The sequence below is a fragment of the Topomyia yanbarensis genome, chromosome 2 (assembly GCF_030247195.1).
Source record: "Topomyia yanbarensis strain Yona2022 chromosome 2, ASM3024719v1, whole genome shotgun sequence".
Lineage (NCBI taxonomy): Eukaryota > Metazoa > Arthropoda > Insecta > Diptera > Culicidae > Topomyia > Topomyia yanbarensis.
In genome coordinates, this window is record NC_080671.1 from 138,136,029 (window position 1) to 138,150,067 (window position 14,039).

The 14,039-nt window shown below is 35.6% G+C and overlaps 1 protein-coding gene across 2 annotated transcripts in view; it reads right to left on the minus strand.

The window, feature by feature from the left end:
* LOC131681514 (solute carrier family 66 member 2) overlaps positions 1 to 14,039 on the minus strand; it is a 112,153-nt gene that overhangs the window by 39,816 nt on the left and 58,298 nt on the right. The window contains exon 4 of one of the 2 annotated variants that reach the window (XM_058962326.1): positions 10,746 to 11,009. The exons of the other annotated variant lie outside the window; for it this stretch is intronic. Within the exon in view, the coding sequence (XP_058818309.1) occupies positions 10,746 to 11,009 (264 nt within the window). The remainder of the gene's footprint in view (positions 1 to 10,745; positions 11,010 to 14,039) is intronic. 2 annotated transcript variants of the gene reach the window in all.

Consider the following 14,039-nt stretch of genomic DNA (forward strand, 5'->3'; position numbering starts at 1 on the left):
TAATCATTCGCATGTATGTAAAAAGCCTTATGTTTACATTTGTGAGTATCGCCCTTTTCACAAAAAAGCGTTGAAATGAAATCGCAGCTCTGAAGTGAATGCGTGCATAGTTCCAAATTTTACTTCGACATCGACTTTTTCTAAAGGTGACTTCCCAGTAGTATCCTTGATTTGAATTATTATCGTTAATCCTAATGCCAAAGAACAAATAAAAACCTCTCGAAAACGAACCGTTTGGGGAAATCATCATCATTACTGGAATTTTTATTTTCACGAAACTTTTCGATAGCCTTCCGTCACTTGCGTTAATGCACTGGGTGCACAGTGCTCCGAAAATCTAGCGAAATCGTCTTAGGGCACCAGCGGTTCTAATTCAGAGCTATCTGCGCGGCGAGTTAAATCTGTAAAGAACACTAAAAATTAATTTCTATTATTAATTTTCAGTTCAGCAATTCGAGAGATCGTGCTCACCGCAAGCCATGAAAAATAGACTACGTTGTGAAGCGATGGTCACTATTTATTAAAAAATCACGGTTAAATAAAAAATTAAAGTATTAAAAAATTTCAAATAGTTTATAATTTTCACAAACTTATTAGGAAAAATTGTTTAATAAGCTTTCGTAATATTGTGTAGGAAAAAAGCTGAAAATTTCAGTATTTTCTCTATCTGCAACATATAAACCCTTAAGTATTCCAATTAATTGGTATACGAATTGGAATAGGTTCGCCAAATTTTGAAAGAAGTCTATAAAATAACCCCTTGAAAGCTACCTAAAAATTGTTGTAGTTCGATGCAAATATTTGGCAATTCATATTTGGCTGATAAAATTGGGGTGTCAATGTATTATAATAGATATTCAGCATTCGAAGAAGTTTCTTGTGAACGAGTGTAGAACGACTTTGTTTCTACTTACTTGAAGTCAGCGGCGTAGCCAGAAATTCGGTTTGGTGAAAATCGATCTTACTGTCCAAACGGCATAATTCCGAAACCATAATTTTTAAAGTTTTAAAATTATGCAGAATTATTTTCCAGAAAATAGTAACAAGGTTCGTGTCTTTAGAGAACTTGTTGAGACTTTATTGTAGTCATGAAAATTAACCTGAGAAAATTCACCATAAATACTTCTTGGACGATATACCGTCAAAATTATTTTATCAAATGATGCGCTGTTTAACGTTTGTAAAACTCATTGAAGATACTAAACTTCCGAAATTGACGGTTTCAAAATGATGCTATCTTGACCTTAAATTACTGTTTTTAAACATTTGAATTATACTTATAATTAGTCATACAACAAAAATCAAATGCTCATCAAAATTGATCAGAACCTGCTAGAGTCGAATGGAAATCGTCATTTTTCATAAATTTCTCTCTACATTCGGAAAGTGTTATCCTCGTTATTAATCATATTACGTTTTCGTCTCAACTCGACGCATTCCCAAAATAAAAACCTGTTTTAATCCACCTAGTGGTGCAATTGTGCTTTTCTCATTTGTCCAAACTACGATTCCATGGCTGGTTATGTTCAATACAATGGTGGAAATGAATATTACATGTTCAGTACGATTTGCACATACATACAATGGATCGACAGCCACGATCTTGAGATACTATGTGATACTGAAACATCGCTTGAAACCAGCGGCGGATCATGGAGAAAGATCCGGGAGGTCCAGGTCCTGCCGCAAATTTTCAACTTGTTAAGAAATTTTAAACTAGTTTTAATTTTAAAGTAGCAACCCCTCACTGCATACTCCCTCCGGGCTGGTATGATTGACGATTTTTAGAGTAATTGCATAACTGTTCTATATGAGAAAGGCAAAACTGTACTAAAGTCCAAAAAAGTCTATTTTTGCCAAACTTCTCAATGTTTCATGAATTTTAAAGGCTTTTGGAATCAAAAATACAAATTTGATTTGAAAATTTTTCATTTCAGTTTATATGGGAATTTGCTGTGTGATTGCACTTTTCAACTCGTAACTCCGGAACCGGAAGTCCAATCAATAAAAAATTCAATAGCAGCCGATGGGAAGGTTGTACCTTTCATTTGAGACTAACTTTGTGCAAATCGGTCCAGCCATCTCTGAGAAACAGAGGTCACATTTTTTTCCACATACACACATACATACACAAACAGACATTTTCCGATCTCGACGAACTCAGTCGATTGGCATATGACACTCGGCCCTCCGGGACGGGATTAGATTGACGAATTTTAGAGTGAATGAGAAAGGCAAAAACATTGAAAGTTATGCATTTTTTTGGTGAGCAGTACTATGTTTCATTAAATCAATTTTAACTTCGCTTCCTATTAAATAAAGACCCTTATTATAGTACATCTCTACAAAAACGAGCTCAATTTGAAAATTAATCTGAGGATTATGATTGATTACAGAACTCTGGAATTTTCTATTGGAATGTTTTCAGGCAGGAATTTGATATTGATGCTATTAGACAACTGTGAAATCAAGACCAATAGATCAGTTATATATCAGGACCCCATTCCGACAATTTATCAAAAGTCCTCATGATGTTTACAACAACAGGTTATCAATCTACGGATCAGATAATTGTTATTGTAATATTGAATTAAATCAGTCAGCATCAATAAATTTTCAACTTCAATCCAATTTTTTTTGTTGGGTGTGGTGGGGGGGGGGGGGGGTGTTGTATGGTGGTAAACCCCAAAACTTTCTCTTGGCTATGCCGTTGCTTGTAGCTATTTATTTCGCTTTTTATTTTCCGATATTTTTCAGATCGATCCGATGGTTATAAGTTAGAAAAATTGCAGTCAGAAGGTTCGTACAAATGAACATTTTTGCACTGATAAGTTATCAAGTTCCTTCCAGACAACTTGGAAGTGTTCGGTGATTATTTCTAGCGGTTGTAGATAGAAAAATGAAATACAAAATTTGTTTTATTGAAATAATGTTTGGCTTAGTTCAATGGATTATTACTATATTGAACAATAAATAGGCGACAAAGAGTAATCCACAAACAACAAGCCATAACTTTCAAAGTATTCAAAATAGATATTTGAAGTCTTCAGTATTCGCAAAAGTAAGAGCTACAAATTTGCTGAAGGAATCATTTCGATATAATCACTTCCAAGAAAATTTGTGAAAATATCTCACTCATAGGGGGATTAATCAGCAAAAGCACAATACCAAAAGAAAGGGCATATTGCCTTCATTAAATTCTCCGAAGATACTATTGACCTAAAATAAGCCGTTTTGGCGTTAATAATAGATTACATGTTTTTGGTCATATTTCTGGCAATGGGAAATGATAAAAATCTTTCGCCCGCATTTTATGTTAAATATCTCTTTTGATAATAGTTCGATTTCAACAATCTATAGCTTTTTCTAAAGGTGTTCGTTAAAGCTGTCAAAAAACATATAAAGTGTTAATCTATATTGTCAATTTCGGCAGATAATTAAAAAAAAACTGCAAAAAACGCCATTTTTACGCATTCAAACATTCATATCTTGAAAACTAAACATCAGAATCAAAAACAAATTAATAGCGTTCATACTGTTTTTTAGTTCTTTCATTTAAAATTGGTTTGGATAAGATCGGTTCAGCCATTGCTGAGAAACTCGAATGAGAATTTGTCCGTTACATACACACACACAGACATTGTCTCAAATCGTCGAGCTGAGTCGATTGGTTTATAAGACTCGGCCCTCCGGGCCTCGGAAAAAATCTTGAAAGTTTGAGCGAATTCTATACATTTCTTTTATAAGAAATGTAAAAAACAAGTAACAATGTGAATTCTCGTGAACGTTATCTTGTTTTATGTGGACTTTATCTCGGAAAAGTTGGACATCGGATAAGCCTTTTCTCGCGTGAGTGAGAGAGAATTACAATGCCTGCGTATGATAATAATCGAAAACGTGTGTAATACCAGGACATTATTTGTAATGGATCACTTTACTTTTTGGCGTCGCCAAATTCGCAATCAAAATAAGTTAACTTACCATTGAGTTATTCAGTCGAACAAAAAATAGGCCGTACCTAATGTGGATGTACAAATCCCGTCTTACATCTGTTATACGATTAATCTGATACTACAGATCATTATAAAACTTTGTTTATACCAGCCGATACATTGATACGTAAAACGTTTTCCTTGTTTGCCCCTAGGCTCGAATACTTCAGGTTTCCCACGGTAGTGTAACAACACTCTATAAACTCGCAAGCTTTACCAAGCAACTATGAAATCTTCAGTAGAAAATCATATAAGCTTGAAATAAGCCACCGACATCCACACAATACAACGCAACAACCTGTGCAAATCAAATCAATCTCACTCGCAATGTCGCTTGTAAGACGAAAACAAACCAAAGATCACACGCCAGTGAATACACGCCAGTGAAACCACGCCAGTGAATACACCACAGCGACTCTGGGGCGCGCGCTGTGGCGAATTTATCTGAGCGCGCCACAGAGAATTTCAAGAGCTCTTCTCCACACTCTAGATCGTTCCAGTGTTGGGTGTATGAAAATTTACCTCTGCCATCAACGTGCGCTTACACATATCAAATACGGTGGTGTATATGAACGAAAGAGAAGCGCTCTCGTTCTGCTTGCCAGAGTGTGGGGAGTAATTTCAATTTCTCTTTACTGCACAGAGGATAGGGACATCACTGATGACAATTACGTATTGGCTTCTTTCTCCGCGAACGATTGATTTTTATATTATAATCTTTCGCGCGCGTTGTAATGCTATCTATGGCACATATTAGGCGCTATAAATTAAGCTACACCGCAATACCTAAAACGACTAACTTTGTATGTCGGATATACAACCGATGACATTTGCGCAGTTTTTGACGCTAATTACTAGTACAAGATTGAAAACAATAAGAATGAAAAGAAACTAACTTGTCACCTTTTACGTCAATAATCAAGCGACAATATCTGTATACTTATGAAGAAATATGGTTAACATGACAGTAATATAGCGCATTTACTACTCCAAAGCATATGCATGTATTCAATACAATAACAATTAATATAATTTATTGATGATTTAATGGACTAAAAGTAAAACAATGAATATGACTGTAGTAAATTGTTAAATGCTTCTGAATTCTTCTTGCAAAATGATTCTCGACCCTCATATATAATTCTAAAGCCATCATTCACTCAGACAAGACCATGCGTATTCCCCACGCGCATTAAATACCCAATAAATTAGTTTCCTAATTGGTCAAATAAACACTAAACAAAGAAATTAGTTTGCTCAGTCTAAAGAAATGTCTGCTCGAACGGCATCAACCGGCGGATACGTGTTACCTTATATCAAGGAACATTTAAAATTACATTCGACAGAAATTCAGAATGTAACGAAATGAAGACTGCTTAATTCTTTGCATTCAAATAAGATTGGAAAAACATTAGTTGCATAAGCGAGGTCATTTTCAAAGATAGCACTGCTGATGGATTTGGAAATTTTGTTTCATTCAAAAATATGCAACGAGTACATCGAAAAGTGATCAAAGTCAGCCTGGTGTACGGTACAGTACGTTAAACTTTCTGATGGTTGTGCTGGCACTTCGTGATACTCTCACGTTTTACGCTGCTTATTTCACGGTTGCAAATAGTTTTAAATATTGGGTGGGTGCTCCTGTAGTAAAGGTGGCTATAGTGTAGGGGAACCCGGGGCTATTAAGACAATGGGGGTAATTTGGACCCCCTCGATTTCTCAGAAAATAGCAAGACTTTCTGACTATCGTACATATTCGTGGAACATTAATTTTGAGAGCTGAATGTGATACTTTGTTCTTTGTAGAAAGGAGATAGGGTGATGAGCCTATTTTGGCACCATTAGGGAGAGGGTCAACTGAACAACTTTAAAAGAAGCCATATTATCTATAACCTTTCTCAGAATAAAGTATCAGTGTACTGTTTCTTAAACATCTATATAATGCTTATTTAGCAGAATTGCCTCAATTTTCAGCATAAATAAAAATAAATGTTCCATTCTGTGAATCTATTCCCACCTCAACGATCCAAATATCGCCTCATGGGTGTGCCAATTTCCACCTCATCGAAAAACAATCTAGTTGAAACGCAATGCCTCATATTCCATTTGCGTCGATTCTAACTAGGTATCCAGATCATGGACGCCAACGTGTGATTTGTAAAACGAATCATTCTGCTTTTTTCAGCCGATCAAAACAAACGTAAACATCACGCACATCAATGAAACTCATCAGCTGTTAGTAAAAGAGCGCCCAGAATTGCGCACGCAGAAAAAAAACCATTCGAAGGTTAGCAACTGGAATGACAAGTTTCACATCACACATTGCTTTCTCCCGATCCGAATTGTATGTGCAGATGAAAATAAAATATCTGCAATCAACAATTAGTTGAATAACTTGAAATAATTGATTACTTATACCTGAAATTGCATTACATTATATTTACAATTTCATGTTTTGGTTTGGCCGCACTGGTGATTCTTTTCTGTATGATGGATGCAAAAAGTTGGTTTTGATTGTGGTAGTGTATCAGCAAAACATGCCAATAATAGGAACCCCCGTATTTAGTTTTATCCTATTATAACACTAGGCCTATTCTATTATTTGACGAGTGATTTTAAAGTGAAATTATCGTAAAAAGGTTCTCCAGCTAAAATAAAGGTATGTATCAGTGCAATGTTTAGTATATTTGTGCCGGAATAACGAGATATGAGGCGGTAAATGCTGGCTCGTAAGTGTTTATTTTGCTAAGCGCCGTTGCATCCAGTTTCGGTTCACAACGTGAGTGAGGCGGATTAGTAGATATTTCAATAAGGTGATTTTGTTTTAATTAAAAGTTGGATTTAGAGGATAGTTCTAAATACATATGTGCACAACAAATAAAGAATATAACTTGAGCTTATTTTTTCTCACCTGTTTTAGCCAAATCGATAGTGTCATTATCTCATATGCTTGTTTCGAAACCAAGGGGTACGAAATAGGGTCGCAATAGGCTCTACTGCCATAATAGGCACATCACCCTACAGCGTGTTTCGTTTTTTACCAGTCTCAAAACAAAAATCATAATAGCGGAAAAACCGTGATTAAAGCAACAAATAAAAGTGAAAAAAATATAAGGTAAGTGTTTTGGAAAGCTTGTGGCTCCTATTTTATGGAATGGTTTTTGTATGGGTGAAAACACAAATATTTTCGAGACGCTCAACACATTTGTGCGAAATGAGCGAACGGGGCTATTCGGACCCGCTATTGCATCAACCACCGTTCAGTGGCTTGCGGCTGCGCACACCATTGCACACGCCACAGCAAAGAAAATACATGGGTCGCCAATCGACAGCTGTGACATACCAGATTGAGTTTTGGTAAAGGAATTTTTTTTTGCTTCTTATAAATATTTTATAGGTAAACGTAATTCCATTATTAATAATGGCAGTAGTGGCTAAGAGACCAACCATAAATTACGTAACGTAATGGTCCCAAATTAAGGTACCAACCGTACTCAAATATTTTTATATTAATTCATCACACTAAAATCATGCGAAGATGGAACTGTTATCCTTGAAATTTGTTCCAATAACAATTTGAAAAAGCTTGTCAATTTAATATATCTATAATTGCATGTACCAAAAGGAATGAATGGGAATTGCAACAATAGGAACCAAAATTATAATTTGTACCACTGTTGTTATAATGGTAGAAGAGGTTTCAAATACATAAATTGATTAATACGCAATCATTACATTTTTTGTATAAAATAGGGATTGAAAGCTTTCGTTTAACATATTAACAACACCCGTAGATCTTTTCATCAATTTTTTTACAAAAGTTATCCTGAAGTATACGACTATTGGTACAGCAACTCTACCCCACTTAAACACGTGTGCAGAACAAACTTTCAAGCGGTCAAGAGCATATCAATATTAATTCGTCAAAAGGGCGAAAGTGTTTTTTGCAAACAAACTTGTTTCGCTCATTAGTCTGTTGCAGAGTGGAATTTCATGAAAAATATGCGTTAATGTAAATTTTTACCCTTCGTAGAAGTAATTTCAATTGTTTTCTGCTTTGAAATTATAGTAAATTAAGAGAAACCATCAAAATAAAAGTTTGTTTACAAATCTTATTCGTCCTTTTGCAAATTTAGTATGGATATGGTGGGAGGTGGAGTTTCTAAATATCTTACTAATTATCTAAGGGGGAGGGAGGGTTCATCCTCTTTTACGCAATATCTTAAAACAAGTATGAAAAATGAAATCAATAAGAAAAATAATCTTTTCAAAAATAATCTTTTCATAAGAAAAGAAACTATTTCTAATTTGTGCCATGAGCATTTTGAATATCAAACAAAATGAGCACATCTTGTACATCATGGTCAAAGAAGGGCGAACCTCAAATTGCAGTGGCAGAATATGATTGTTAAATTTGTTATGGGATTTTGTTGATCGTTGCCAACGTGAGGAGCGGCTTAATTATTGGAGCAGTCCTTTTCAAACCCGCAAGGTATTCGGAAAATTTCGCTGTCATGTGATTGTCAAAGATCTTGTAGGCCGAATATTTCCAGAGTGTGAAATGTATTTTACTTCAAGAAAATTCGAAGATGGCCATGTCGGAGCTATGCGTACAATAAGCGTTATAGTTAGTACTTAAAATAAATTCACGCCAGAAGAGGTAATAAATTCTTTTGAGTTCCACATCACAAGGAAATAGATTCCAAGGAAGTGGAATATTGCGAAGCACATTATGTGGACCAAATCGGAGTTTCTGAATATCTCCCAAAGGTTATTCTGAAATTTCTACCGGGCGAGATTAGGATGCAAATTAAATTACTGCAGATGATTACAGTTAAATTTAGTTCTGAATTTTCTTGTAATAGTTCTATAAGTAACGTTTTTGTTAACTCATTATTTAATGAATTAACAATATGACTTTTTAATTACGAAAATAATGATAAGATCTTATGTACATGGGAGGGAAGTTCACCAAAATCAGTGTCCACTCCACTCCTGTTTTCTAAGAATCTATAAACAATTTTAGGTATTTTTTGTTTACACGAATGGTCTGCAAATCGTCATTAGATAATGTAATACTTGAATTACTAAAAATGAATCTTAAGTCACAATAATACAAAACTTGACGGGATGTCAAAAACCTGAAAATATTATAAGAATCCAGCTATATGAAATAAGCTTTCGCATGACGTATGCATACGATAGTTGAAAAATTTATAAATCCCTAGAATATTTCACCCATTTCCAACCATTTCAAACATCAAAATAATATACAAAGACTCTGTATTTTGTACAAAAATCTACCGAAATAGCCAAGAAAAAATCTATGAGTTTATGCATTAAATCCAAAAAGTTATCTTTTTGTGAAAGTTTTATACATGAAGCTACTACGAGCGATGAAAAAATATTTTTTCGAGAAAAGTACTCACAAAGATAATTTTTTGAATCTGAGAGTTCCAAAAAAGCTGTTAAAAATCTATACCATGAACTTTGTAAGAAGAATCTGTAACAGAATAAATGATAAATAAATAACATACTAGTAAGTAGAATTATTTTGAATTTGGTTATAAAATATGACTGCTGCGACATGGTCATTTTGCCTGATCATGTCTCGTATTTTCCCACAAGGTGAAATAACAAACCAAAAGCCATGCAATTATTATTTTCAAAAAAATTGAAAACATTTAAGCACATTTGATATTTAAATATTAGTATATTTCATGCTACCGATAGGGAGAAATTTAGGATTATTTGTTTGTTTTGCTACAGATATATTAGCCTTCAACCTTAGGGTGCTGATATTGCCTCACTTTCCCCTACGTGAAAATTACTAACAGTGATGCAGAAGGTGTTCCGCGCTTAGGAAACAGATATCAACGTGAGCTTCACACATTTGAGCGATGTACAGATTTTTTATTGTTTTCTTTATTAATTAATTGTAAAACATATAAATCTATCGTGGGATTTTTGAAGCTCACGCATGAGCCGTGTAAATTATGCGAACGGAAAAGAATTAAAACTGTAATTAGCATGATCATAATACCAACAGTAACAGCAGACGATCTAATCCCTGTAAGATAAAAAATATTTTTCACTTTTTGCTAGACTAAACGAATCAATAATATATGTGATTAACAATATCAATCCAGGATTTAATAGAAAACCCAATTATCAATACTAAATCTAGTGGTTTGTTTATCGGCATTGATATGATGTGGTGGCATGATAAACGAGCTGATAACATATCTGTGTGGATTTTTAAAGTATTTTTAATGAAAACTGGGCCAAGATGATTACAAACAGTTGCATCCAATGAAAAAATATGTCATGGAATGAGTGCACTTCTCAGTACAAAAAAATGCTTGAATGAAGTAGTTCTGCAGCATGACAAGCACATTTTTTGAGAAATACTCTACAAAGACGGAAACACACACTAACAATTTTTAGTATCACAATGGAAGTTAGTACTCGAGCTAAGATGATACTACTGATAAATATCTTGTGTAAATATACTATGGAATGAAGAAGGTTGCTGTGCACTTATGTACGCTCCTCGAGGCACAAGCTGAACAATATGCAATCGAAAAGTTGCTGCACAAGCACAAACTACATACAGGACACACTACACACGGTAAAATCTTGCAAAGGATGGTTTGCATGAGCTGCGCACGGCATAGTTAATATGAAGGTGGATAATTTCCAATGTGTGTCAGCTTGGTCTGGCCAGGGGGTGAGAGGAGTAGTGAAACGTACCGATAATGTAGTGGCGAGATCGGGATTTCTTCAGCAGTCCCGAACCACCCGCTGCGGGTACAACGACGGGCGAAACGGATCCAATACCGATGGTGGTGCTGTTGGCCAATTTACCAACTCCTTCTGCTGTCAGTCCAGAACCACAGCCAGCTAGAACTACTCCGGACGGGACTCCTGCTCGATTGCTTACTACGCTTGTGCTTTTAGCGTGCTCATCGATGGCTCTATTAATAGAATCTCGGGTCCCCAGTAGCGTTTCATCTCCTGCCGGATAATGGAAATCAGTGTTTGGTTGGATGGTTGCTGATTAGTCATGTTTTTTGTACACTTTTCTGGGGTGGTCATATCGCGCTGTACCAGGGTCGGGTATCATGTTTCGAGTTTACTTGCCATCAAGCGCGCTAGGCGAAAATAGCAATCAATTTGCCAAACAATATCCGACAGGCAAGCGCTTGCTCCTGATGGGAAGCAGAAAGGATGGAAAGTTTTCATCGGAAAAAAATAATATTTTTTTATTGCAAGCAGATGTCGAAAATCAAATTATAGACCGAAAAAAAAGTTTCAATGCCGTGGAAGACCGGGTGGATAATTGAAAAATATTATTGAGAAGAAAAAAGATATGAGGGATTCCTCAAAATGGGAGGAATATTTTATAACATTGCAATTAATTTTCAACCGAATATTAACCCGCAAATGAAGGTTGCACTTAATTTTTGATCGGATCATCACTTTTTTAATGTCGGAACAACGCAGTTAAGTTTCACTACATACTTAATATTCGCCGAATAATGTATATTAATATCATATCGTAGACATCCGTGATAGTTACAAATTTTAATAATCCTCTTATAATTTAAAAATATGTATCGAAATCTAAAGAAATTCAAAATTGAAGGTAGTTTACCGTATAAAATCGGAACAAAATATTTATGAATTATTTTTTTCTTAATTTCTTATTATAAAAAAACAATTTGGTATCATTAGTGATATAGGCACGAACTAAGGAATTATCTGACCAAACAACATGCTCGATGTCTTGGTAACCATTGCCTCACACGTATAGTTTACTATTAGTGATCCCAATAGGAAGAAGATGTGCATAGCACATGTATAGTCAGCGAACGTGGATAATCCGGACTTCTAGGAAAATTCTCTTTCATGGAGGTGTATTCTATGCAGAACGCGTAATCTGAATCTTTTAGAAACATATGTAAAAAAAAATAATATCTTGTGCCAGTGGCTGAAGTACACTGTCATAAATTTGGTTTGCATTTGAAATTCGACAAGTCAACATAATTTCTAATGACCAATGGTCAGACGAGAAGGAAAATCCCAGAAATGGAATTCGATTTTGGGCAATACGCACACAACGATACTGTATTCGTTCCACATCGATAATATGAGTGTTTGCTGCGGAACCGAAACGGTAGCTCCCATACTTAGTTACTGAGTGTATAGTTATTTGATACAACCTTTGTAAGTTCTGGTATACACCCTAACAAGATTAAATTAATGTGCGAAAAAAATTAATTTATCATTGGCATTTGGTCTATCGATACGCGATGTATCCTCTTCAATAGTATTTGTAGTCGAACTGCTCTTCAGATATTTAAATACAAAAGTGATTATTCTATCCTCTATTAGAAGCCTAAGATGAGCTGGACCACGCTTCATTGAAAACCAGTTCGATTTCTTTCTTGGAGAACTCGATACGCTAAATTACAGCCCGTGCGAAAAAATATTTAAAGAGACCTTGCATTGGTTTTTATAAATATGTAGCCCTATGACAGAAACCACACCATAATTCGTCATTTGTATTAGTGTTCATGAGCTGGCAAGATATTTATCAATGTCATTCAGGTAGAAATTGTAAATAAGAGGCTTAAACAACATCCTTGTAAAAACCCATGTAGCTGCTTCAAAAAGTATTGCTATGAAAAAAGGTAGTATGCGTATCTGATAACTAATTATACGAATAGTTATTTAGAATTAATGGTGAAGTTTATCCGTGATAACAATTTCTACTGAATCGTAAGCTCTTTTATTGGACAAGACTACAGAAACCATTTATTCTTTAGTGCGCATGCTAGTTCAATTTCCGTTGAAAGCAGCGCAGGACATTCCTTCGCACCCTTTCCTTTGCGAAAGGCTAATTGATAATAAGCCAGCTGCAATCGGCCGATACGAATTGTGGTCGGAAGCTGGTTATCCCGGTTTATGAACAACAAACAATGTTACTTGTCACCAGTTTCTTGCGCCAGTGCTCTTCTGCAGAAAGCAGTTGAATAAATTCAATTATCGACTCTTTGCTGGATTAGGTAAGTGCTTCAAAAAAAATTGTTTGATGCTGTCTGGCCCAAGACACAGTGCATGACACTAGTGCACCTGGGAGTTCATCGTTAAATTGTGAATAAATTGTGTAGTAACCCGACGACACCTTTCTTGTAAAATCTTAAGCGTATCGTGTTGAATTTCCTCGTTTATTCGAAAAAAAATCAGTTCGAAAGAATCCAACCATTGTTTCGTTGTCATAACGATTTCTGCATAAAATTTTGTTCTAATTTTGAACGAGAAATATTTGCCCGTACCTATTCCTTGAGTGCGGAATCTGACCCAACGTCTGAACTGATAGATAAAGTTCTTGTCTGCCGTGCTCTAGAAGGCTTGCGATATCAACTTATTTGTATACACCAACCATCCGATAATTGATTCCATTCAACGACCACACCTCACATCCGTACAAGGCAACAGAGAGTACCAGCGATATGTATGGAGAAAGTTTTGTGTGTGTCCTTAAGCTACGGAATCAGGAATCAGAATATATTGGCTTAAATGACACGTTCCCCGTATGTAGTCGGGGATTTGTGCCTTGCCGTGTGTTTTCATCATTTCCTGAGCGGAAGGGAAGGACAAGGAGGTGTGGGGAAGTAGAATTGGAAGGGTGGGAAAAATAACAGCACAAAAACAAAAATAAACAACAGGTAAGTTAAACTCACAAGTAGTTCAACTTGCCTGCGAATAAGCCTAAAGCTCTTTACCACATTGGATAAGAAAATTTAGTATGTCTCTGAGTTTCAGTCGCCCAAACATGGTTTCGTCTATATAAGGACGGCCGAAGACTCGATACCGCAATTGCGCTACCGCTGGACAGTTACATATAAGATGATATGAGGTTCCGTAGTCGGATTCACAAAGATCACATGAAAAAGACTCAGCGCGCTGAATAGTTGCCATGTGATAATTGAGTTTGCAGTGGCCGGTTAAAGCCATGGTCAGCATGCCGCAGTGGAGTTT